Here is a 22,761-nt window from a genome sequence, read left to right on the forward strand (position 1 = left end):
TGTTCTTTTGAGCTCTTGCGCTTGGATCGCTTTTTTTCTTCCTCTTTCTTGTTCTCAAGACACTTATAATCAACGCAAGAGACACCAAGTTGTGGTGGTCCTTATGAGGGGTCTAAGTGACCCGTTGATTAAGGAGAAAAGCTCACTCAGTCTAGGTGACCGTTTGAGAGAGGGAAAGGGTTGAAAGAGACCCGGTCTTTGTGACCACCTCAACGGGGAGTAGGTTTGCAAAAACCGAACCTCGGTAAAAACAAATCACTGTGCCACTCTCTTCATTTACTTGTGATTTGTTTTCGCCCTCTCTTTCGGGCTCGATTTTATTTCTAACGCTAACCCCGGCTTGTAGTGTGTGCTTAAGTTTATAATTTTCAGATTCCGCCTATTACCCCCCCCCCCCTCTAGGCGACTTTCACTTGGGTTGCTCCTCCATGCGCCTAGGGGTCCCTTTTATAGCCCCAAGGCAGTTAGGAGCCGTTGGAGACCAACTTGGAAGGCCAATCTTGCCTTCTGTCGAGTGGTGCACTGGACAGTCCGGTGCACCACCGGACAACTACTGTTCATGTCCGCTGCTTGATTTCTTTCCATACGGAGAGCAGCCGACCGTTGACCCTGGGGATCGGTTGGCACACTGGACAGTCCGGTGCGCCCAGCCGACCGTTAGCGCGAACACGTGTCGCGTGAAGATTGCGCGGCCGACTGTTGGCGCTGGCGACCGTTGGCTCACTGGACAGTCCGGTGCACCACCAGACAGTCCGGTGAATTTTAGCCGCAGATAAGTCTAGAAACATACCTTGTGCCTTGATTTGTACTTCTCATTTTATTTGGCACATAAGAACTTAATCAAACGTGTTGGACATTTAATCACCAAAACATTATAGAAATGGTCCAAGGGCACATTTCCCTTTCAGGCGCTCAAAAACATTCCTAAGGACAGATAGAACTTATCCAAACTTGTGAACTAGTTATAGACCATCTCATCCAAGTTTTGCCCTATTTTGTCTCTATTTGAGCTACAAATTGAGTTGGATTCCACAAAATTCTACTTATGAACCTGCAAGTACACACTTAACAAACTAGTTAGTACTCAGGGTTGTGTTGGTCATTAATCACCAAAACCAAGCTAGAAATGTCATATAGCACATTTCCCTTTCACCATGGATCAATGAGTTCAGTAGCCATAAGTGGTTTTCAGTACTTCGTCACTTTTACCCATATGGATATGTCTACTTAATGAGGCACAAGTCTAAATTGTTTGAACGGTTCAAAGAATTTTAATATGAGTTACAAAATCAATTGGATAAAACTATTAAGTTTCTACAATCAGATCATGGATGTGAATATTTGATCCACGAGTTCTACGATCATCTAAAACAATGTGAAATTGTTTCAAAGTTGACTCCACCTCGTACGCCTCAATGGAATGGGGTCTTCGAGTGGACAAATTGTTGGACGTGGTTTGGTCAATAATGAGTCAAGCTTATCCTTCATTATCCTTCTGAGTAAATGCTCTATAAACCGCTACGTTTACATTAAATAGAGTTCCATCTAAGTTGGTGGATAATACACCATATAAGATGATACATCACATATTTTTAAGATTATATTTGGATCCCATGGTATAAGCTTTAGATTATTTCAGCTTTTGTGGCTCCAAACAGTAGATCTAAAGTATTGTTTAAAGTTAGCTAAACCCTCAAAAAAACTAGACCACACAAGTGAGCTAAAGTAGTCTAAATTTTAAATCGACTTTAGGCAACTAAATTTTAGACCAGAGAATCCAAATATGTCAACTAGATAGATACTAGATACAACTTATTTTCAGCTTCTTCACATATTTAAGCAGAAGTTATACCAAATAGACAATTTCTGCAGCAACTTATCAGTTCAGCAGCTTTATAGAATGAATTAAAGACAGCCAACAAGCAGAAGTTGTTTTTCACTATCTTCTGAGATAAGCTTCTTTTTCATCAAGTAGCAAATGTGCAAAACATGCCAATAACCATATAGCCTTTCAAACTTTAGACCACACAGGAGAGCTAGGTGGTTTAAAATTTTAAATCTCCAACTATAGCCAACTGAACTTTAGACCGGAGAATCCAAACATGCTAAATAGAAGAGACACTACAAACCGACCATATCACTTGAACTTATGTCGCAAGATTATATCTAGCCTAACTGCCTAAGCCATAAATCTTAAAATTGGATGGATGAAAGTGTTTGGAATCTAGAACATGCAGTGTGTGGTATGGACTCCTTTATTTTTGAGAATACGCTAGCTAATGACGAAAGTTCTTTTGGTTTGTGGATTGCGACTACAAATCTTCGAAATTCACAATCCCATCTGGCCACGCCGGTCGTAGAGATTAACTTCCATCTCTGAGTTGTCGGACAGCTTCGGTACACACACCTGATCGAGGTCGATGTTCCCAAGAAGGCAAGAAACGCTATCTATCAACCTCATATCTTTCACGCCTATCATAAAATCCATCGCCGTTGCATCCATGTTTTGGTACTTTTACGACAGCGTGTTTCTGGGCTCAGGCATGCGCTGGATTCGTCTCCTTTTCCTCGATCTCTCCTTCGATCTCTTTCTTCCCGGCTTGTTTTATTCCTATATTCCTACGTTCCCTGGACCTGATCATAACTGAATGCCTCGACTTTGCCGTTTGTCCATGCCTTCCTCGTGAAGTTGGAGAATCAGAAACTGTAGGCTGGACTGGAGTGCTCGTTCATCCTGGTATCGTACGCGTTGGCCGATCTCTGCAAGCCATGCATCGCGGCCATGTCACCGCCCAGGCCCAGCTGCATGCAGTTGCAGCCGTGTTTGCCGTTTAGCAACTGCAACTCGTCGTCGTACAACTACGGACAGACGTACGCGCTTGTTGCGTTCGTCCACGACAAGGGCATGAAGGGCGCGCTCGACGATTTCAAAGTGATGCTCACGAGGAACGAGCCCATCACCGGCCTCGCCAAGGTGGTGGCGGTCCTCGTGATCTTCGCGCTCGGCGTCGTCGCCGGCCTGTGGGTGTCTGCCGGGGTCCGCCGGTCCCAGCAGGAAAGCGTCGACCCGAGGAGCACCGGGTTCCATGGCGGCGGCGGCGGCGGCATCTGCTGCCGGCCCGAGCCCAACCCCGACTTCGAAGAGTTCGTGGCCCCGACGCGCCTCATGCACGACATGACGGACAGGGAGCTGTTCTGGCGCGCCACGCTGGTGCCTACGGCCGCCGCCAGGTACCCGTTCGAGCGCGTGCCCAAGGTGGCCTTCATGTTCCTGGCCGGCCGCGGCGTCCTGCCGCTGGCGCCGCTCTGGGAGCGCTTCTTCCGCGGCGCTGGGCACGAGGAGCGCTTCTCCGTCTACGTCCACGCGCCGCCCGGGGTGGCGATCAACGTGTCCGCGGACTCGCCGTTCTACGGCAGGCAGATCCCCAGCCAGGTTAGTGATTGTCGTCGCACATATGCTGCATGCATGATGAGTACTACTTGCTCTGTCAACGTGTCCGAGGACTCTCGCTTCGTACGTCTGATCAGCTGTACGTCTGTCCTGCCGGCTGTTTAATTTTCAGAAAACGTCGTGGGGCTCCGTGACGCTGGTGGACGCCGAGAGGCGGCTTCTAGCGAACGCGCTGCTGGACTTCTCGAACGAGCGGTTCGTCCTCCTCTCCGAGAGCTGCATACCGGTGCACAACTTCACGACGGTGTACGACTACCTCGTGGGGTCGCGCCACAGCTTCGTGGAGGCCTACTACCGGGACGACAGGGGGTGCCGGAGCCGGTACAGCCGGCGCATGGCGCCGGACATCACGCTGCGGGAGTGGCGGAAGGGGTCCCAGTGGCTGGAGCTCAGCCGCGACCTCGCCGCGAGCGTGCTGGCGGACACCAGGTACTACCCGCTGTTCCGGCGGCACTGCACGCCGTCGTGCTACCCCGACGAGCACTACGTGCAGACGTACGTGAGCCTGCGGCACGGCGCGCGCAACTCGAACCGCACCGTCACGCGCGTGGAGTGGCCCGCGGGGACCTCCCACCCGGTGACGTACGGCGCGGGGGACGCCACGCCGGAGCTGGTCCGGAGCATCCGGACCAGCGCGGAGCCCTGCGCGTACAACTCGCGACTGACGTCCACCTGCTACCTGTTCGCGCGGAAGTTCTCGCCCGACGCGCTGGCGCCGCTGCTCAACATGTCGGCGGCGGTCATGCACTACTGACTTGTATTTTTATTTTATTTTTTGTTTTTGGACCTCGAGGCGTGGACGGACACACACAGGACATGAGTCTGTAACTTGTTCGGACTAATTAATTAGTTAATCACACGTTATCCATCAGTGCAATGCAGTTACAAACGTACTTCCTGCTGAATTTGCTGGATGGACGGACCTGCTGTTGCACATGATAATCTGGTCGCCCGTATGGCGTTGGTGCTGCAGGCAGGCCGAGGCAGCAGAGCCCACTCGCACCAAGTTGCTTTGCAGCCTAGTACCAAATGCCACCAATTGGCATGGAACCAACCACCAGCGCAACAGGGTCGATTTTGGTTGTGCTTCCTCATCAACGAACAGCGGGGGCCCGAACACCAACTACTTCCAGCTCCTCCGCTTCGCGGATCCAACAACTGAGAGATCATTGCATTCAATTCCCGCACTTTGCACTCGAGTACGCGGGCGGGCTCCAGGTCGTTTGTGCGTGGCGTGGTCCAGGTAATCCGGTTTCGGCAGGCCTGGCCCGCTGGCCCAGGAGGCCACGCATGGCCCATCAGCGCACGCAGACGCAGGCAGCGGTGGTAGGTGCTGTGCTGCTGCGATGGACCTCGACTCGCGCGGGTAATCCTCCTCCTGCTGAACCACTTGAGGTACCAAAAGCAGAACCTGTGATTAGCACAAAAGGAAAACACACAAAGCGGCGTCGGCCAAGGAAGGGATTAGGCAAAGGTCCGTCATGCACACTAGGCGAAAACATCTGGATCTGCAGGCAGGTGATCCATCGGACAACCTCGCATCTGCACTGCACCAGCTTCCTGCCAAGCTGCTGCCAGCCAGCAGGTGAAGGTGGCATTTGGATTTGGTAAAGGCAAGCGCATTTTTCGAGATGGCTAACCAGACCAGACACACCAGACGGCAGGTCTGACGGGACAGAGAAACAAAAGCGCGGGGCGAGAAGATCTGATTTGCCATCAGAACAAACACGTCCAGCTCATGCCACGAGCTCATGCCGCGATACAGCTACACAAGGCTTGGCTTTGGCTCACGTTTCATATTTCTTTTTATCCTTACATATATAATATATAAACGACCTGTATGTACAACGACGCCCCCTCCCCTCTCTCTTTATGTACTTATATACTCATCACACGCGCTATGAGTATACATATTAAAATTTAACACACGGACACGGCCAAGAAAACTTGATACGCTTGGAACTGGGGCCGATGGATCAGCAGGACCCTCTGAGGATCTCGGCGAGGCCGGCGCGCTGCTCGGGGGTGAGCTCCTTGGGGAAGACGACGTCCAACTTGACCCTCAGGTCGCCGCGCGCGCCCTTCTGCCCGGGGACCGGCATGCCCTCGCCGGCGATCACCTTCTCGTAGCCGGGGCGGACGACCTCGTCCTGGAACGAGCAGCTCACCTTCCTGCCGCCGAGGAGGCGGAACGAGAAGGACCAGCCGGTGAGCGCGCCCACCAGCGGCACCTCCGCCTTGAGCACCAGGTCGTCGCCCACCCGCTTGAACGCCGGGTGCCTCTTCTCGGACACCGTGAGGATGGCGTCGCCGGGCAGGCACCCCGGCCGCTCGTCCCCCATGCCTTCCAGCACCACCTGCTTCCCTTTCCTCCACCCTGGCTTCACCACCACCGTCTGTGTCACCTCCTTCTTCACGGTTGACCTGCACAAACAAAAAGCACGTACTTCGAGCCATTAGGCTAGTTGCGATTAGTCTCCCTCCATAGGAACAAGGAGGAAGGGAGGGATGCTCTTGCTCAGGAGTCACTGTCACCCTCACGTGTAAAAAAAAGGAAACAAATATGAATACATCCAAAACGCGTGTACTAAAACGCATATGTGGCGAAAGAAGCATCTTGGGCCTTGTGTTAGGATTATGTAGTGGAGATAGGATCCCAAGCTAGCTGTACTATACTAACCACGTTGGGAAACATTGTTATCGTGACCTTGTGTTAGGTAGGATAATCTTGCAAGAATAGCATAGATACCTGCAGGGGGGGGAAAAGGAGTCTCGCACCAAAGCCCACTGGTGTAAAAAGGCTTCACGTCTACGGCCTACTATGACGTTGCAAAGGTAGCTAAATATTCCACTGGCAAATGCAAGGTGGTGGTACAAAAGCAGTGACCCGACCCCCCCCCCCCCCCCCCTCCCCCCCCACTGTAAAAACACAACACAAGTGCTCGCGCCATGACCTTGTTGTTGAAAAGAAGAAGAAAAAAAACAGAAACTGATTGTGATGGTGCACTGTTCATCAGGAGCTACCGAACAGTGCGGCGAATTGGGGGGGGGGGGGGGGGTGCCACAACCACTACACCGAGTGGAATGTCTGTCGCCATCAGAGCCGGTTCTGAATTCTTGCCTAACCTCGAGTTTAGTTTTCCAAGCATCGATTGATTCACTGTTAAAATCTGAACCCACGTCGGCACACAAAGCCCTTCCTCGATTAAAATTCTCCGCTCCGTTCGTTGTCTTGGAAACAAAAATAATAATAATCTACCGACAAGCGATAGCTCACCGGATTTCTTCATTTCTAGCAAGGTTTCGCGTCAACCTTGTTCAGTTAGGCAGAGCAAAACAGCGCAGATGAGCAGATACCCGTTCTTGGTGACGACGTCGCGGGTGAAGCTGACCTCCTTCTTGCAGCCGCGGCAGAGCTCCTCGAGGGTGCACTCGAGCTTGCGCTCCAGCGGCGGCGCCTTGCGCACGATGGAGCTGGAGAACTCGGCGAAGGCGCGGCGCCCGCCGGGGTCGCCGGAGCTGTACACCTTCTTGAACTCCCTCGCCGGTGTGCCGGGCGCGCTCCTCGTGCAGAACCCGTCGCTGCGCGTCCTCTCCATGCGCGCCCCGACGCCGGCGCCGAGGCCTCCGCCACCGCCGCCGCCGGCGCCGCCGAAGGCGCCGCGCGTCCTCTCACCCGCCCGGCCGTCGTTGCACAGCTCGAACACGCCCCTGTTCTCCTGCTGGTCCAGGAGCGCCTGCGCGAGGGAAGGGACGGAGTCGTGAGGACACGGCAGGACGCCGAGACGCAATGCACAATTAATCAGGGACGCGCGCACGGCACGGCACGGCAGGGTGGGTGACGCCGTCTCGTCGCTCACCTCGTAGGCCTCGCTGATGGCCTTGAAGCGCGCCTCGGCCTCCGGCCTGGACGACGGCGGGTGCTTGTCGGGGTGCCACTTCTTGACGAGGTTCTTGTACGCGGCGCGGATTTCGTGCGGCGAGGTGTCCTTGGGGATGTTGAGGATCTTGTGGTACAGCTCCGGCGGGTTCCCCATCGGAGGGGGCGGGGAAGCAGGATGTCGTTCTGGAGGGGCGGGGCGGGGCGGGCCTGGCGCAGGGGAAAGCGAAGGATGAAGCAGAGAGAAACGGGGAGTGGTGGGCGGGCGGTATAAAGTGGCGAACAGAGGGAGAGGGGGTGACAGCGGAAACTGAGAGTGAGCGAGGGAGGAGGAGTGGAACCGGCTTTAAAAATAGAGAGATGGAGTAACATTGGGAGGGACGGAGAGAGGGATTACTGCAATTGTGGATGGATGCCATCGTGAAATAGAGGTACTCCGTACGCCTAGTACTACTAGTGGTCGTACGTGTGGGGCCATAGAGGTCATGAGGGTGAATTGTTGGCAACGGACATGGACAAGGACTCAGAGGGGCAAGGACGTGATCGTGTGACGGTGTGAGATTTGTTGCTTTGCGTTTCGCACTAGCTCGCTACAGTCCGAGATGTTAAAATCTTAAAAAAAAACACGCAGCTGCCGGTAAAAGACATTTGATACTTATTTATTTATAGCTATAGATATCGTTCCAATTTCTCGTGCCTATTGTTTATGCTATACGTGTCCTTTTATTTTCCTTCCTTTGTTTCTTAATACAAGAACTATTTGATAAGCCCTCTTTTTTGTAGTCTATTGTGTTATACTATTAGATATGCTCAATTAGTGTGTCTATGTTTCTCAATATATATAAATAATTGTATGCCCTTTCGTGTAATAGATATAATAATAATATAGTTACATATATAATTTATTTTTTCTTCTTGTGATACTATATTATCTATCTAGTTATTGTGCCTGTATTTATGAAAAGATGTAGATACCACCTTAACCTTCTGCGGCTAATAGAGTAGATATCCAATTTTATTTTCTTGTGGCTACAAATATATATAATTTCTTGCAATTGTTGTGTTATAATTTCTACGCAAATTTCTTAATATAGATACAAATGTCATTTTAGATTGTTGCATATAATAGATACATGCCAATTGCACATAGCTCAACTCATTTGTTTTTCTTGTTCGAATATATTCATTACTCCATATGTTCTAAAATAGTATTCGTTCTGTCTCTTACTTTTTATATTTATGTTCAAATGGAGGATGATGAATCTAGACACATATAAAAACACATACATCAAGTGTTCTATGAATCTATTAATTATCTAAAATGAATTTTTAATTTGGGACGGGGGGAGTATAATTTAACTCTTTGGCATGTCACGTACGCGTAACCATTTTTTTATCAATGTAGTACCGGAACTAAAGAATGATGTGACTATCAATAGCAAATGGATGTAATAGTTTCATTAATATTTTGATACATGTTAGGCTAATATTTTGGAGGTGCTTATATTGGTAGGTTGACATAGTAAGTGTAACTTCGTCAATCTCTTGGAATTTATCGATCTAATCTTTCAAAGGTGCTCATATGGTATGTTGTATGCACATATGTTCATAGGAGTGAGTGATGATATCTATGGTGACTTTGTCAATCTATTCACTGCTACCCCAAAAGGCTACATGCCTAACGCAATACCTTCTCCACTTTGGTCCACTAGTGTAAACCAAAACGAAGGGTTTCCAAAGTTAGTATCAACATACACAAAACCTTTTCCAAAACACATCCAACACTAAGTGATGACCTCCCACAAGACGATAATTTAACTCACCGTCAGCTACCTTTTAGCAAAAATCACAAAGGCCTTAGCTTTTCCGCCACTCACCACCAAGCGTAACGCAATGTTAGAACTCACAAGTGGCACTAGATAAGCGTGATGCAATTCATGGTTGCCCCTCTTATTACTACAACCATATATTCTAAATTGGACTATCTAGCCGATAAAATGAAACACCTTATGTTCATAGCTTTGTCATAAGCACACATCCAAATTCTCATAAGTTGATGTGGATCACTCAAACCATAAAATAGACTTTATTGATCTTAGCGTCACTTGCTCGTCACCCTTACCTTGGTCCATCCGCATCAATCTATCCACTCATACTCCACCACCTCCACGTTTTGTCGTGTCTCAAGCCCCTAGCTTACTCTTCACCATTGTATCGGTCTAGTTATGGGAACATGGGCTAGAACGAGCGCGGCCCAAAATCAGGAGCCCAAAGCACGACACAGCACAAAAGTTCTATAGGTCGGGCTAGCACGACCCAAAGGCAGGTTGGTTGGGCTTTAATTTCCGACATGCCGTGCCACCGCATGGCTCGCACTCATGGACCGGGCTTAAGCCTGGCTTGACCCAATGAAGCATGCAGTGTTTAATTTCTTTAATTTAGTAACCTATGTACTATGTGTTGTAATATCTAAAATTTATGTGGTTCAATTATGTGAATCGGGATTGGGTCGTCACGGCTCGATGAAGGCCCAACGTGCTTTAGGGTCGGGCTAGGCCACCGTTTCTACTCTTTGGTCTGGCACGACACGGTCCAAATGTTTTTAGACCTTCTTGACCTGAGCCTGTTTGGTCCAAAGCATGATGGGCTCGGGTCGTCCTGGTATAGTCCGACCTAATTCCCAGCACTATCTCGGTCTATTAGCGCTAGACCCTTTATTGACACTTCACTGATACAAAAAGTGTATCTTGACTTGAAGGTGTCTAGCTTACCCTTCGTCTTTGCATTGCATTGCATATGGTCCTTCCTAGCCAAGACTTGCTTTGGTCTTCTTCTTGCTTTGTTTGATTTGGGTTTTCCAACATTCTAGCAATCAAATACATGTCAATGCCCCCCATCTTGTAAACTAAGAGGTTGTTCGAATGCACTAGAGCTAATAGGTAGCTGGCTAAAAATTGCTAATGGAATTAGTTGGCTAACTATTAGCTGATTTTAGTTAGGTTGAACTAACTAATGAACTAATGAGTAGTTGAGGGTGCAACTAGTAGTTAGATAGACTAAGTTGAACTATTATATAGACTATTTGGATATCTCCATCTAGTTTTAACATCTAAATATTAGCTCTAGTACATTTAAACAGTGCCTAAAGTATTTTCTTTCACACACACTCAAAAAGAAAGGTTGGTCCATAAGTGTTATCATTAATTACCAAAACTCAACTAAGGGTCTAGATCTTTCACCACCAAAGTGCGAATTTTTTTCTTGAAAGCTGGGAAATGATGTTATTCCAACAAAACTAAGTAAATTCGTTCCGAAAATCGAGGCGAACACTATACATGCCCTTATGTGGTTGTGCAAGAGAAGATAGTTTTCATGCCAGACACCATGGAGTGCACCAAACAGAACGCATCCGAAACAACTAAGGCCTGGTTAATTTTTCGGATTACCCAGGAGGCACGATATCCCATTTTCCGCCACGGCATTGACGCAGACCCGCGCGCACGCACTGAGATGGTCCATATTTCTTCGCAAAGTTACACAAGGCCAAGTGGGCTGCTCTCTCTCTCCTTGGATTCTTCCTTGTTGCAAGCACGCCGCCCGCCCCTCGCGCATGTGCGGAGTGACTGAGAAGGTCGCCAGGTAGCAGAAGCGAAGGCACCTGCTGCTGCTGGCCATGGCCACCTGTGGCCTGTGCCCACGTGTACTCGACGTACGCAGTACCGCGGCGCGGCGCGGCTGGCTTTGGATCTGGGCAACAATGGAGTGGCACTTGGACGTAGCGCGGCTGGCTTTGGATCTGCGAGCCTGCGATCGACCGGGAGCATAAAATGAAGAAACACGTTGCGACCTTCGTCGTAGAGTCCCCTGGACACATCCACGCGCCAAAGCCAGATCCGTAAAAATCATGCCTCTCGAGCGTACGCCTACTAGGCTGCCCACGCGGCACGCCCCACGAACACGTGCCATAAGAAAACCGGATGCGTCGGCAATTGGGCGCCGCTAATTTCACGTTTCCAGAGCCGATGGATCCCCGAATTTGGCCCAAGGAATCCAATCCTCTCGCGGCTAGAAGTGACAATAGGCTCTAAATTTGGATCAGATCAGATTAGAATCGAATCAGATCGGATTAGAATCGCGCTGCCGATGATCCCTAAGCCACGGACACCATCGACGACGTCCTCGCACGCCATTGTGGCCATGCAAATGTTCGCACCAAACCTTGACATATACTCGCTCGTACCAGAAAGGGCTTAACGAATATATATATAGTAGCAGCTGCAGCAAGGAAGGAAAAAGGGGGGAAATCCAACAGCGTAGAGTGGTTGAACAACATGAAAGGTGTACTGGTTTGACCTTATTCCGCGCGTCCACGTCTGGTCTCGATCGGTCGCGTGCTACTTGATTCTGACGCTTCAACCAGAGACCAGACCACGCGACAAGAGCGCCGAGGTGAAAACTCTGTGCGGGCAATGGAAAAGGGAGATCGGGATGTATTGCCGATTGGTGGGAGGATATATATACGGCGAGCAAAGTGGTGCCAAACGAAGGACCGGACGAGGGTAAAGTGAGCTGGTCTTATATCTCGACGGTGATTATTCTAACCGATAAGAGCAAATAAGCTATACGACTATACTGATAATTAGCTCATACATATACTCCAGTTCGTTCGTGCTACAACGAAAACAAAAGTAAATCCAATATACTGAGTATATCCCCTATATGTAAATCGTCTCTGTCATATTCAACCGAGATAATATACGAGTAGAGGATCATGCATTTGTTACTATAACTCATCGGAAGAAGAGTGTGCCAATATAGTACCATTAGCTAATGTATGTCCTTGCATGCCAGGAGCGGTTACACATCTACCCATGCTCGTTATGTTCGTTGTCGATCAATATCGCATCAATAAGAACAATGTCTCTATGGTATCCACGCGTGGGATGAAATATCGCGACGCAGTGAGAGAATTAAAGAACGGTGTGGCAGTCCAGGTCCCCGCAACCCTAAAGAAAAGAAACAACTAGGTTACATACTTTTTTTTAGTATGTCGATCACTTCGTGTGTGTGTGTATACACTATTAGCCTTCACATAGATCATGATTGCCTCCTAGATATATATAATTAACACTTGGATCCTACTGCCACTCTTTTAAAAAAAACGACCTGTTTGCTATGTTGGGGTTTGGTATTTTATTTCTCTCCACTCCTTCGCCTTTCTTCGGTTCCAAATTACGGTGTACCTGCTCGGTTGGTGTCCTTGATCTTCTCCTTTTCTTATCAGACGGAGCTGGACGCTACTTAGAAAACTGTCATTTGACAATGATATTGCATTTTGGGAGATAAAAGAGGGTGCCATTATTAGATTCCCCGGATACGTCATCGCCACACAAAATCATAGGATCAGGACGCTGTGATGACCGATGCCAGTTTGTCACGCACCACGCTAGCTGTTGTCCAAATCAAATCCTCCCGCATCAGGTCCAAGGTAATTATTAGGTAAACCAGCGCAATCATTTCTTTCAAGTTCTTTGTTTCGCTTCCCCCCTCTTCATGGTCACTGTCGCGACCAGTGAAACGACCTGACGTAGAGCCTCATCAGTATACGACATCGTGGTCGTAGTAGTAGCAGAGAATTCTATCACCCGATCGAGTGTCGGCAGATCCGCCAATTTATGCAGACGCTCTACTTTTTGAAGAAGGGGGAAAAACCCTTCAGATGTGAACTTTTCTGATGTTGGACTGAATAGAGACAGCAACGGTTGGTTGATGCTAATAACAATTCTCAAAAGAAAAAGGAAACATTTTTATTACCTGATACCCTGCAAAGCTGTTGCTGTAGGAAAAGGTGTCAATTTTTTTTTCTTTCTTTGCTGCAATGGTCATCAGCCTTATCCTTTCCTTGATAGGTCTTCTGACGAGAGTATTGTGTTAGTGGATAGCAGAGAGCAACAATGTGCGGGGGTCCTGCTTATGTATGCAGAATAATAAATTATGATGCGGTTGCCAGTTGATAAGTTTGTGCTCCCAAAAGAGGCCAAGTTTTAAATTGCGGCCAGGATTATCCGTGGAAACCCATGCTACGTGCCAGAACCGGGAGCTACGATTCCATTAGCTGAGATGTCGCCTGCTTGCGATGTAGTAGAAGCCCGCCAAGGCGTCAACGGTGACAGCCCAAGACACACACCGGCTCAAAAAAATCGGGAGCGGCTCTGAGCTCTGATAAGGAAGGAGACACGTGGAGCAGACTGGACTGCAAATTTGCGCCGCGGTCCACAAAAAAATCGCGAGCATTCATGTCGTCGGAGCTGAATGAAAGTTTACTACCGCAAACAGTGCACACTCTCATGTCCGTACCGTACAGCACGGACGCTCTTCCGAGCTCACATAAATCCAGAAGCTACGGCAAAAGGGGATCTGTGCTGGAGGTTTCGTCTCCCTCAGCCTACAGTCCCACACACTGTGCCCATGGTGGTAGTATCACAGTGGGAGGAGGCTCATCGATCTGTGCCCCCCAATAGTGAAGAAACGACAGGCCATCTTTTCCGATCTGTAGAATTTATGCATCATTGTCATTGGCTAATCCAGAAAGTTCATGACGCGACGCAACAACAAGGGGCGCAAGCATTTATTAGACGTGCTGTATTTAGTGCAATCTGTTGATATTCGTAACAAAGGTGTAGGTGATGCCAGTTCTGAACAGTATCATGTGCATCGAAACTCCATGCATGCGTCATGACAGGTTCGTTGGTGCTGCTTCTCGATCAAACAGTTCGTATATAGAGATCCCAAATACAATATTGCATTTGCTAGCGCGGATGGTCAGTATCAATCGCTAACTGTCACCTACCAGCATCACTGAATACTGCTCAGCATGGTTTTAGATGGCGGCGCTATAGTGGCTGCGAGAGCTGCCGCTACGTGAGTTGCGACTGCTAAATCACGATTTAGCACCGCTAAATTGCTTAACTTTAGCTTTTGTTTGGTTCGCGATTAGCTGCCCCATACTTTGTACTTAGCCTAATTGAACAATTATCTTTTGATGGTAATTTGGTCTTTGGGACAATTGAACACTTATCATATTGAGTAATGCCTCTGAAGACTCTTAAAATCTAGGAAACATATTTGCGCTAATCAGATTTCATGCTGCTCAGCAACAACGTTAGTTTAAGAAAGCTCCTGAAACATAACCTAGCTCAGATGGATACATTCAAATCCAGGTTACAATAGCATTGCCGTGCAACAAGCACTACAGTTTTAGAATTTTGACGGGCATACTTGCAGTGGAACCTAGATGCACACCGAGACACTTCGTACTCCGTAGGCCACTAAGAACAGTCCGCTTCGATGGCGAGTGTTTTGGTGACTCCAGGGCATAAATCCTTCCCAAAGCTCTCGTCTGTCAGGGAGACTGTACAGCTGTTGGTGTTCAGACAAGCCTGCCAAGAACAATGGAAAGAGCTGTTGGTGTTCAGTAAATGTACGAAGCTTTGATAAGGTCAACGGTGGATACGTGGATCTCAATGTAGTCACAGTTGATAAACTATTATCAGACAGCTCATAAGAACCTCATGTTTACTTTTAAACAAGTAAACAGAGTTAACCCTTGGATTGCCCTAAAAGGAAAGCCTGATGCTATGGAACTGTAAACCATAATTTAATCTCAGTTGCACCAGCACTGTAAAGTAACAACTCAGGAGTGGCACTGATCGAATTCCAAGACTAAGTTCATGTGCGTCGATCCAGGTCCACATGCATCAACACATCTCAAAAAGTCAGAACTGATATCTGGTCCATCGGTTATCTGATACTGAAATCTACTTCATGTGAGCATTTGTGATAGGAATCGAGAATTTAGTGCAAATTTTACCTTCTCAACAACAGATAAGGAGTTCGGGTGGTGGCAGCGCCCCATTTGGTATGATCTACAGGTTCCACTGGGGTTTCCCAAGCTCGCAAACTTCACGGAAGATATACTTTTACCCTCGGGGCAAAACAGCTGTGCTTTGGCTGGGGGTGTGCCTTCGGTCATGGCACTTTCATCCCAGGATTCCAAGTCTATGGAAGGGAAGTGCTCTGACACAAAGGAGCACACGCTCGTCACAGCTCTTCTTGAGAATGTGATCTTCGTGGGATCCCCACCCTTCTCCTCAAAGACCACGAGGATGTTCCCTGAGGGATGAAACCATGACCGTGGGATATGGTACCTAGACCAAGCAAAGCAGATTATGAAATACAAGATAATATATCAATAACAAAATTACTGATAAATTTACCGCCGCGAACTTTGCCATATTCTATTTCATTACCATCTCTGAGTTGGCTGTCCACAACCTGTCCTGCACTTGTCTGGAATAAATGTTCCCCTGTAGTTACAACTGGGAGTGCACCTATCATTAATAGAACTGGTCCTCGGCCAATACCGCCCGATGGCATTTCCATTCAACCAAGCCAAGCCTTTCCCCATAGACTGCATGTCTATCCCAACTGGGTCATCTCCTTGTGGAACATCAACATTTACCTAAAATCATGTTTCATTAGTAAATAAAAGTAGCAGGTTGCGGAGAAGTTCATCTCAACTCTCAAGAAAGGACATAATAGAAGCTTACCTTATACCATGTCAAAGGTTGGTTTTTTGGTGGCTCGGATTGTGGTATCCACCGTTGGTTATTTGTCTGATCAGGCTTGAACAAATTATAATATTCCCCTTCCAGTCCAATCTATAAATTTTAAAAAGAAAAGAACACACTTTCATATCAATTTCAGGATATATCAGCAGAGGGAAGAAACTATCATACTCTGTAAAAAAAGATGGATCAATTGTATCGAGTTCATCATGTAATTTCATGTTAAATTCTAGAATATAAATTTGCCCCAAAAACTGAAGACTATTGGTGACAATACCTTGTATGCCCAATTATTTGAAGACAAGTCTATGGTTCCAGTTCTCACACCAGAGATGTTCACATTTGTAAAGCCTGCTCCTATCCATTCATAAGCGAATCCTGCATTCTTATAGAGGGCATAATCTTAATCAATATGGTAACTTTGTATTGAAAGATATATATTTGTCTGCTTTTTTCACAGGGGTGTCTCACCTCTCACTATAGGTGATATTTGTATGCACAAAGAATCAGCGGCAAAGATTTTTCAAACAGATAACTCAATGATAAGCATGTTAATGATGATCATGTTTTGTAGCAAGTACTTACTTGTAAACCAACAGTCATACTTAGAAGGGCAAGTTCATTCTTTCCAGTCCTCAGGTTGATGGGCAATTTGACACTGAATCTTGATTGTGAGCCATTACCATATGCACTACCTGGAGGAAAGAGATATCCGCAACTAGTAACGATGGCAGAACTAAAGAATCAGGAGAGAACTGTGAAACTAACGAGCTAGTAGCTAAGAGTCGGAGGCACCACAGAAATTAATGGTTGAGCAGTATTCAGTGATGCTGGTAGAAACATGAACTCTACTCCTCAAGGATACCTTTTGACCACATGGGAATATATGGATACTATGAAAGTTCATATGGGTTGACTAGGACCTAGGAAACCTCCTAGTGAAAGCCCACTCAAAGATTTGTGTTACAGGATATATTAGTTAGAAAGTAATAATAAAGAACAAACCTATGAGCACATTATTCAAGAAAGCATGGACACCATGGCCATTGGAGTCGATATTAAGGACAGCATGGCTCCCTTTTGAGGAGTAACTTCCATCCACACTAAAACTGCAGATGTCATAAAAAAAACGAATCTAGTCACAGGCAGGTCTGGAAAGTGCAAAGGACAGTTCAGAGAAAAATCAACTTATAGGATTAATGGATATCCAGGTCTCTCCTGTCTGGTCGGTACCAGCTTACCAGGGTATTCATTCACTAGGCAGTCGCAGTAACCTTACATGAAAGAGGCTGAAGTACTTCGTTCAAAAAAAAAGAGGCTGAAGTAAACCAACCTTGTTGTGTACCATAGGTAGTCGGTGGAGTCCTTTGTCGTATTAATATGGTCCACAAATCCATTCCGGACAAAGTCATTTTTACCCCAAATCCCAGTTCTCTCCCTGAAAATGCTCCATCGCTCAGGTTTTGATGCTTGCAAACTTTCTGGAACCATGGTCACCATTGAAGTTTGAGATTGCACCTAAATATCATAAATCATAAAGACTCAAAAGTTAGAAACCTTGTTTCTTGTTATAAAAAAAACACGTACACTGTTTCTCCATAAACTCATTACTGTTAAAGTATGTAAACTGGTTACAAGCCTGAAATCCTGTGTCGCTTTTAGTTATCCAGTTATTCATTATTTATTTACCTGAGAAGAATGTCATCTATTTTATCTAACAAGGCTGAATTGTTCCTACTCTGAAAAGTGAAAAGCACTAAAAAACCAAATACCTTTGCAGTGTTGAACACCACATTCCTGCAGTCAGGAAGAATGCTAACTGACCAAGCAGGAAGATCATATTGCCTGTTACGGAAAGTGACAACTTTGTCATTGGCTGAATCAATATTTGCCAAGAATGCAACACAGCCTCCAGACTGATCACTGTAAATATCAGCCTGTAAATGAAGATTAACTATTAATCTCAAAAGTCAGTAGGATTACTAAAATGTGGGATTTAGAGAAATGGGATTGTGCTATGCAGTAACACATTGCTGAATTGCAGTATCCTGAGATTAACAGATGGCTTCATACTGATCTAATGTAGCAGCATTAATCAAGTAAACATTAGGGCTAGTTTGGCAGAGCTCTAGATCCTAAAAGAGCTCCGACTCCCACTCTCGAGCTTTTCTGGTGGAGCTGAAGGGCAGACACCGTGCCGGAGGCTACATGAATGGGGTTTGGGGGAAGGGACAAACCGAGGCAACCTTTTTTTTCCCGCAAATGCAGAGAGGCTAATTCGAACCATAACCTTGTGGAGCTTAAGCCGTTTTGGAAAACGTTTGGCAAAAACGGCTAGTGGCTGATTTGTTTGTGTCAAGACTGCGAGGAGCCAAGATAATCCTCGTTTTAGCTTTAGCAGCTCTAGCTCCTCAGTACAAAAACGGCTCCAGCTCCTTGCAAGGAATCACTTTTTAGATGGCCGTTTGGCATGGCTCTGCAGCAAGAGCCACAGAAGCCAGAGCCAAATCCGTGCCTGGGATAAACGTTTAGCTTATTTTGATACGTAACAATTAAGAATTAGAAATGTTTAGCTTATTTTGATACGTAACTGGGCTAAACGTGTTGCATACTTGCATTTAACTGGATTACATTAATAGCATGCAAGTTATAACACCAAGACCAGTGGCGGACGCAGGACAAGAATTTATGGGGGTCCAAAAAAAACACATGAGAGCCATGGCTTGCTGGTTCGTCAAGCCCGCGACCGCGGGACAGACGATATCTAGCTTATCGGGCGGATTGGCGTCATAATGAAAACGGGCCAAGGGAAAGAGGTGCCAGGAAGGGGCGGAGTCGGGCGGCATCGCATCGGGAATGAGTCAGCGGCGGAAACAGGGCATTATGTGGTGTCAGGAAAATTAGGGTCAGACTCGTAGATGTTGTCCCAGAGGATCCAACGAGAAGGCTCATGACATGGTTGTTTTAGGCCATGTTCCAAACCTTTAGAGCTAATTGTTAGTTGATTTTAGCTGGGTTGGGGCATCTAATAACTAATACTTATTTGAGGGGTATAGATAACAATTAGTTGATCCATTCTAAACCTCTTAGCTAATTTTAGCCACTAGCTATTAATTTTAGAGGTTTAGAATAAGACTTTATACTTTCTGAAACTTTAATTTTTTTACATATAACACTAAATAATCAAGGCATAAAAGGGTGTAAAAAATTGAGGGGGGGCCATGGCCCACTTTGCCCCCCCCCCTATGGATCCGCCTCTGACCAAGACAATAAAACTTACCTCTTGTTTAGGACCCAGAGAAAGAAACGTTGTATTTCCATAAAGCAGGGTGTGCTCACACAATCTTATAGATTTGTGAAGATCCCTCAGATGTGCCCACTTTGGAAATCTCCGAAGTCCTGAGTTTCAGATCAATTAACAAGATTAGTACAACTTAAGTACAAAGATCGTTGATTGGATCCATACGATAGAAATAGAGCCAAACCATATTCATCAATTGGTGCATCATAGTCGTAGCTAGTTGTAATGAATGGCCCCCCAGTAGTGCGACCAAAATTTGTGCCACCATGATACTTCAAAAGGATAGCAGAAAATTTATCAACTTTCTGAAGTTAAAATTTTGAAACACGTGAAGTGACTATTTATGATTTGATTATTCCAGATGCACCAGCATCGGTACGCTAATAGTGTTTTTGGCAACTCAGAAACTAGCCAACTGAGGTGGCATTGTTGGAGATGCCCTGATGCACATACATTAGTCAAGTAATGTAAGAGCAATGAAAAGGCATTACCACATAGTAATTCTGAACACTGCCACCTTTCTCGAAAAAACGTGCAACAGCGAATGCAACATCTTCAGGTGGTCTGTGGGGATTACTTTCACCAAAAGTCTGGAACCTACACATAAATTAAAAGAGACAAAAGGTAGGAACATAAAACTGCATGTTTGAAAGTGAGAAAATTCAAAATTGTGCACATAATTTGCTTAAAATACTCATAGTCATCGATGCAACATATTTGATACTATCAGAAGTATGCAACATGCATTACCATCCTGGCCAATTCTCAGTCCAAATTTTTGGCTTGGTTGGCGAATTTGGCTGGAATCCATCGCAGTAGAAACCATTGCAAGAGTTTATCTGTAAATATCAATTTACATGCATGAACGAAACTGCCAAAAAAATGACTTGCAAGAGTCCATTTTTTGTGTGTGATGACTAGAAGAACTAAAACCTCAAGGACCAGAAATTATCCTCCATTCAACCTTTTTTTCAACAGTTGTGTGTCATTTTTAACAGTCGATTTCAGGGGCATATCATCACACATATTGTTAGCAAAGAAATATGGCACTTGTGTCAGTCGAAGAGTTTACAACAATAGTTAGATTAATTAAGCAATTCATGTTGACTGTTAGTCTGTTAATAAAACAGCCAGGCATTGGGTGTAAAAGGCTAACCACGGGATCAGGAGCATCAGACTCTTGGCACATAATCCAAGGGACACCAGTGTTTTGAGCAAGAGCCATACTAGCTGCCCACATGGCGTATGGTTTGCCGCCAGCTCCATACGCTTGTTCATAATAATCTCCATATTCGTTCTCTATCTGCAACGTAACATTGTCAACATTCAATCAGAAAGCTTGTTTGTCGCAAAAACATGAAAACTGACTTTAAAATACTATATATCTTATTATGACCTGAGCTAGGATAATGTTCCCTCCCTGAGAAGCGAAGAGCTGCTCTTTCTTCATCATATCCACGATGTATGTCGTGAAACTCTTCACATGGTTCTGCATTAAGAAAAACCACTACAGTTAGAACCAAACTAATAATCAGTATAGACACCCAGATGAAATTCATATTGTCCACCGCACCTTGAATGGCTCGTTGTTTGTCCTGAAAACCGTTCCTGGCACGTAGTGCAACCACACCGGCACGCCTCTGAAACACCACAGACAACAGCCATATTAATCGCCAGGGAAACCCAAAAACTCTTAAAATTACAACTAATCGCGTAACAGTGAAGAAAGAAAGGTGACCCATAATTCCACTCGGCGGCCACATAGGGCCCGATGCGCAGGATCAAGAGCAGCCCAGCGTCTCTAACGACCTTCACAAACCGCACCAGGTCAAACCGGTCCTCGAAGTAGTACTGCAATCCAGCGAAATCCATCCACCATATAGAAAACCACATTCTTCACAAGTAAAATAACCGAAGAACAACATTTTGTTTAGGAGTAGCCGGCGAACCTGGCCTGGGGCGATTTCATGGCCGTTCCAGAAGACGTAGGTCTCGATGCAGTCGGCGCCGCCGTCCTTGGCTTCAGCCACCAGCTTGGGCCACATCTGCGGGCACGGGGTGGCGCAAGTAAAGTTAAGTTCAAGTGCTGCTGGTACCAGGGGGCGCGCGCACGGATGCTTGGTGTAGAGGTGCCGTACGTACCTCGGGGACGCTGCGGGGGTAGTGGATGGAGGTGGAGATGACGAGGCGGCGGCGGCCGGAGATGATGAGGGAGCGGTGGTCGTACGTCACATTGGAGGCGCCGTCGAGCGACGGCACCAGCAGCAAAAGTAGAAGGAACGGCAGGGCCGAAAAGGAGGCCGCGGCGGCGGCCATGGCCGGAGCGGAGCGTGTACGGAGCACGATGGTGGCGAACTGGCAGAGGTGGTGGTACTGGTGGTGGTATTAATAGCGGTACGCGGCGTGGGGTGAGAGCGAAGTGGGGAGACTGGAGGACAGACAGGCCGCCTGGCTTTGGTCTTGGGGAGACGACGACGCGTCCGAGAGTGTTTCGGTGGGGGACAGCGATGGGAGGACGAGGCAGAATTATTGCACGGAACTGAGGGTTTTGGGCATGCCGTGGGGGATTGGCTGCGTCGCGCGCGCGCGCTCTCTCTCTCTCGGTGTGCCGTGCCAAGCGTGCGTGACAGCGTCGTGGACGGCCACCCGCCGGCGCCGTTCGTCCAAAGTGAGAACAGCCTGTTCCGTCATTCCGTGACGACGTGGATCCCGTCATGAAGACCAACCGCCCAGGCACGACGAGGTGCCCCGCCGGCGGGCCTGCTGCCGCCGGTTCCAGCGCAGAGCGTGCGACAGGATCCCACGTTTCTGGTGGCGGAACGGCCGATGCAGCCGTTGCAAGAAAAAGCCAGGGCGCGGCCGGCCACAGGCGTCGGGTTTGGTTTGGACGCGCGCAGTGGATGGGGGATGTGTGTCAGTGTCACGACACGGGCACGCCGCACACGGCGAGGGAAAGGGTAAACCGTGGAGCGACTCGGCGTCGCGGCGCATGTGACCTTGCTCTGGGCTAGTCAGAGGCTCAGAGCAAAGCGGACCCATGTTCCTGTTCCCGGTGCCCCACTGCCCCATGGCCGTGACGGCCCCCACCCCCCACGTCTTCCGTCTTCCGTCTTCCGTCTTCGGCTCTTCGGCGATAATCTGCGACTCCACGTCCCGTCCACGTGTGGCGCACCGTGTGAAGTAAACGACGCTGCCGTACACGTACGCTACACCGACAGAGTAGCTACAGATTACACAGCATCTGTTTTTTTTTCTGGACAGGGTAACGGGGACATAGTGTTTGGTTCCATATTCACATAGAATATTTAAATATAAATTACAAATATTAAATATATTTTAATTATAAAATTAATTATATTAAATATAGTCTAATTATAAAATTAATTATACAGATAAAACAAAAATAAGATAAATTTACTCAACATAATTAAGTATATATTTAATACTTATAAATAATATTCAAATATTTGATATGACACGAACTAAACTTTAGTTAATCATA

At 47.1% G+C, this 22,761-nt stretch overlaps 3 protein-coding genes across 4 annotated transcripts; 1 reads left to right on the forward strand and 2 right to left on the reverse strand.

Annotated features, from left to right (window-relative positions):
* Positions 1-2,490: 2,490 nt before the first annotated feature.
* LOC100276489 (Core-2/I-branching beta-16-N-acetylglucosaminyltransferase family protein) lies at positions 2,491-4,354 on the forward strand. Its single transcript, NM_001365355.1, has 2 exons — positions 2,491-3,433; positions 3,564-4,354. The coding sequence occupies exons 1-2, from the start codon at positions 2,783-2,785 to the stop codon at positions 4,203-4,205; spliced, it is 1,293 nt and encodes a 430-aa protein (NP_001352284.1). The 5' UTR covers positions 2,491-2,782; the 3' UTR covers positions 4,206-4,354.
* An 864-nt stretch (positions 4,355-5,218) lies between these two features.
* LOC100192790 (uncharacterized) lies at positions 5,219-7,619 on the reverse strand. Its single transcript, NM_001137983.1, has 3 exons — positions 7,312-7,619; positions 6,809-7,188; positions 5,219-5,875 (listed from the first exon to the last, which is right to left on the reverse strand). The coding sequence occupies exons 1-3, from the start codon at positions 7,486-7,488 to the stop codon at positions 5,428-5,430; spliced, it is 1,005 nt and encodes a 334-aa protein (NP_001131455.1). The 5' UTR covers positions 7,489-7,619; the 3' UTR covers positions 5,219-5,427.
* A 6,742-nt stretch (positions 7,620-14,361) lies between these two features.
* Positions 14,362-21,940, reverse strand: LOC100285111 (uncharacterized). Of its 2 annotated transcripts, none has more exons than NM_001158006.2 (19): positions 21,402-21,792; positions 21,209-21,304; positions 20,998-21,110; positions 20,833-20,899; positions 20,656-20,748; positions 20,416-20,562; positions 20,010-20,098; positions 19,751-19,856; positions 19,444-19,531; positions 19,239-19,357; positions 17,731-17,895; positions 17,292-17,476; positions 16,964-17,067; positions 16,544-16,653; positions 16,236-16,343; positions 15,941-16,051; positions 15,641-15,852; positions 15,202-15,538; positions 14,362-14,770 (listed from the first exon to the last, which is right to left on the reverse strand). In NM_001158006.2, exons 1-19 carry the CDS (start codon positions 21,573-21,575, stop codon positions 14,660-14,662), a joined length of 2,535 nt encoding a protein of 844 aa, NP_001151478.2. In that variant the 5' UTR covers positions 21,576-21,792; the 3' UTR covers positions 14,362-14,659. The 2 variants fall into 2 exon arrangements, 1 of the variants encoding a protein (NP_001151478.2); XR_002267863.3 differs by having other exon boundaries at positions 14,414-14,770; positions 16,236-16,336; positions 21,402-21,940.
* Positions 21,941-22,761: the final 821 nt, after the last annotated feature.

The sequence above is a fragment of the Zea mays genome, chromosome 3 (genome assembly GCF_902167145.1).
Source record: "Zea mays cultivar B73 chromosome 3, Zm-B73-REFERENCE-NAM-5.0, whole genome shotgun sequence".
NCBI classification, from domain to species: Eukaryota; Viridiplantae; Streptophyta; class Magnoliopsida; order Poales; family Poaceae; genus Zea; species Zea mays.

What these genes read in the sequence shown, in the direction of transcription:
- LOC100276489 (NM_001365355.1), top strand. Translation starts at nt 2,783, where the DNA reads ATGTCACCGCCCAGGCCCAGCTGCATGCAGTTGCAGCCGTGTTTGCCG. An exon ending in GCAGGCAGATCCCCAGCCAG is followed by an intron (nt 3,434 to 3,563) that starts GTTAGTGATTGT and finishes TTTAATTTTCAG; the next exon opens with AAAACGTCGTGGGGCTCCGT.
- LOC100192790 (NM_001137983.1), bottom strand. Translation starts at nt 7,488, where the DNA reads ATGGGGAACCCGCCGGAGCTGTACCACAAGATCCTCAACATCCCCAAG. An exon ending in CCATCAGCGAGGCCTACGAG is followed by an intron (nt 7,189 to 7,311) that starts GTGAGCGACGAG and finishes TCCCTCGCGCAG; the next exon opens with GCGCTCCTGGACCAGCAGGA. An exon ending in GACGTCGTCACCAAGAACGG is followed by an intron (nt 5,876 to 6,808) that starts GTATCTGCTCAT and finishes TTGTTTGTGCAG; the next exon opens with GTCAACCGTGAAGAAGGAGG.
- LOC100285111 (NM_001158006.2), bottom strand. Translation starts at nt 21,575, where the DNA reads ATGGCCGCCGCCGCGGCCTCCTTTTCGGCCCTGCCGTTCCTTCTACTT. An exon ending in CTGATGCTCCTGATCCCGTG is followed by an intron (nt 20,099 to 20,415) that starts GTTAGCCTTTTA and finishes TGATATTTACAG; the next exon opens with ATAAACTCTTGCAATGGTTT. An exon ending in TACCTATGGTACACAACAAG is followed by an intron (nt 17,068 to 17,291) that starts GTTGGTTTACTT and finishes TGACATCTGCAG; the next exon opens with TTTTAGTGTGGATGGAAGTT.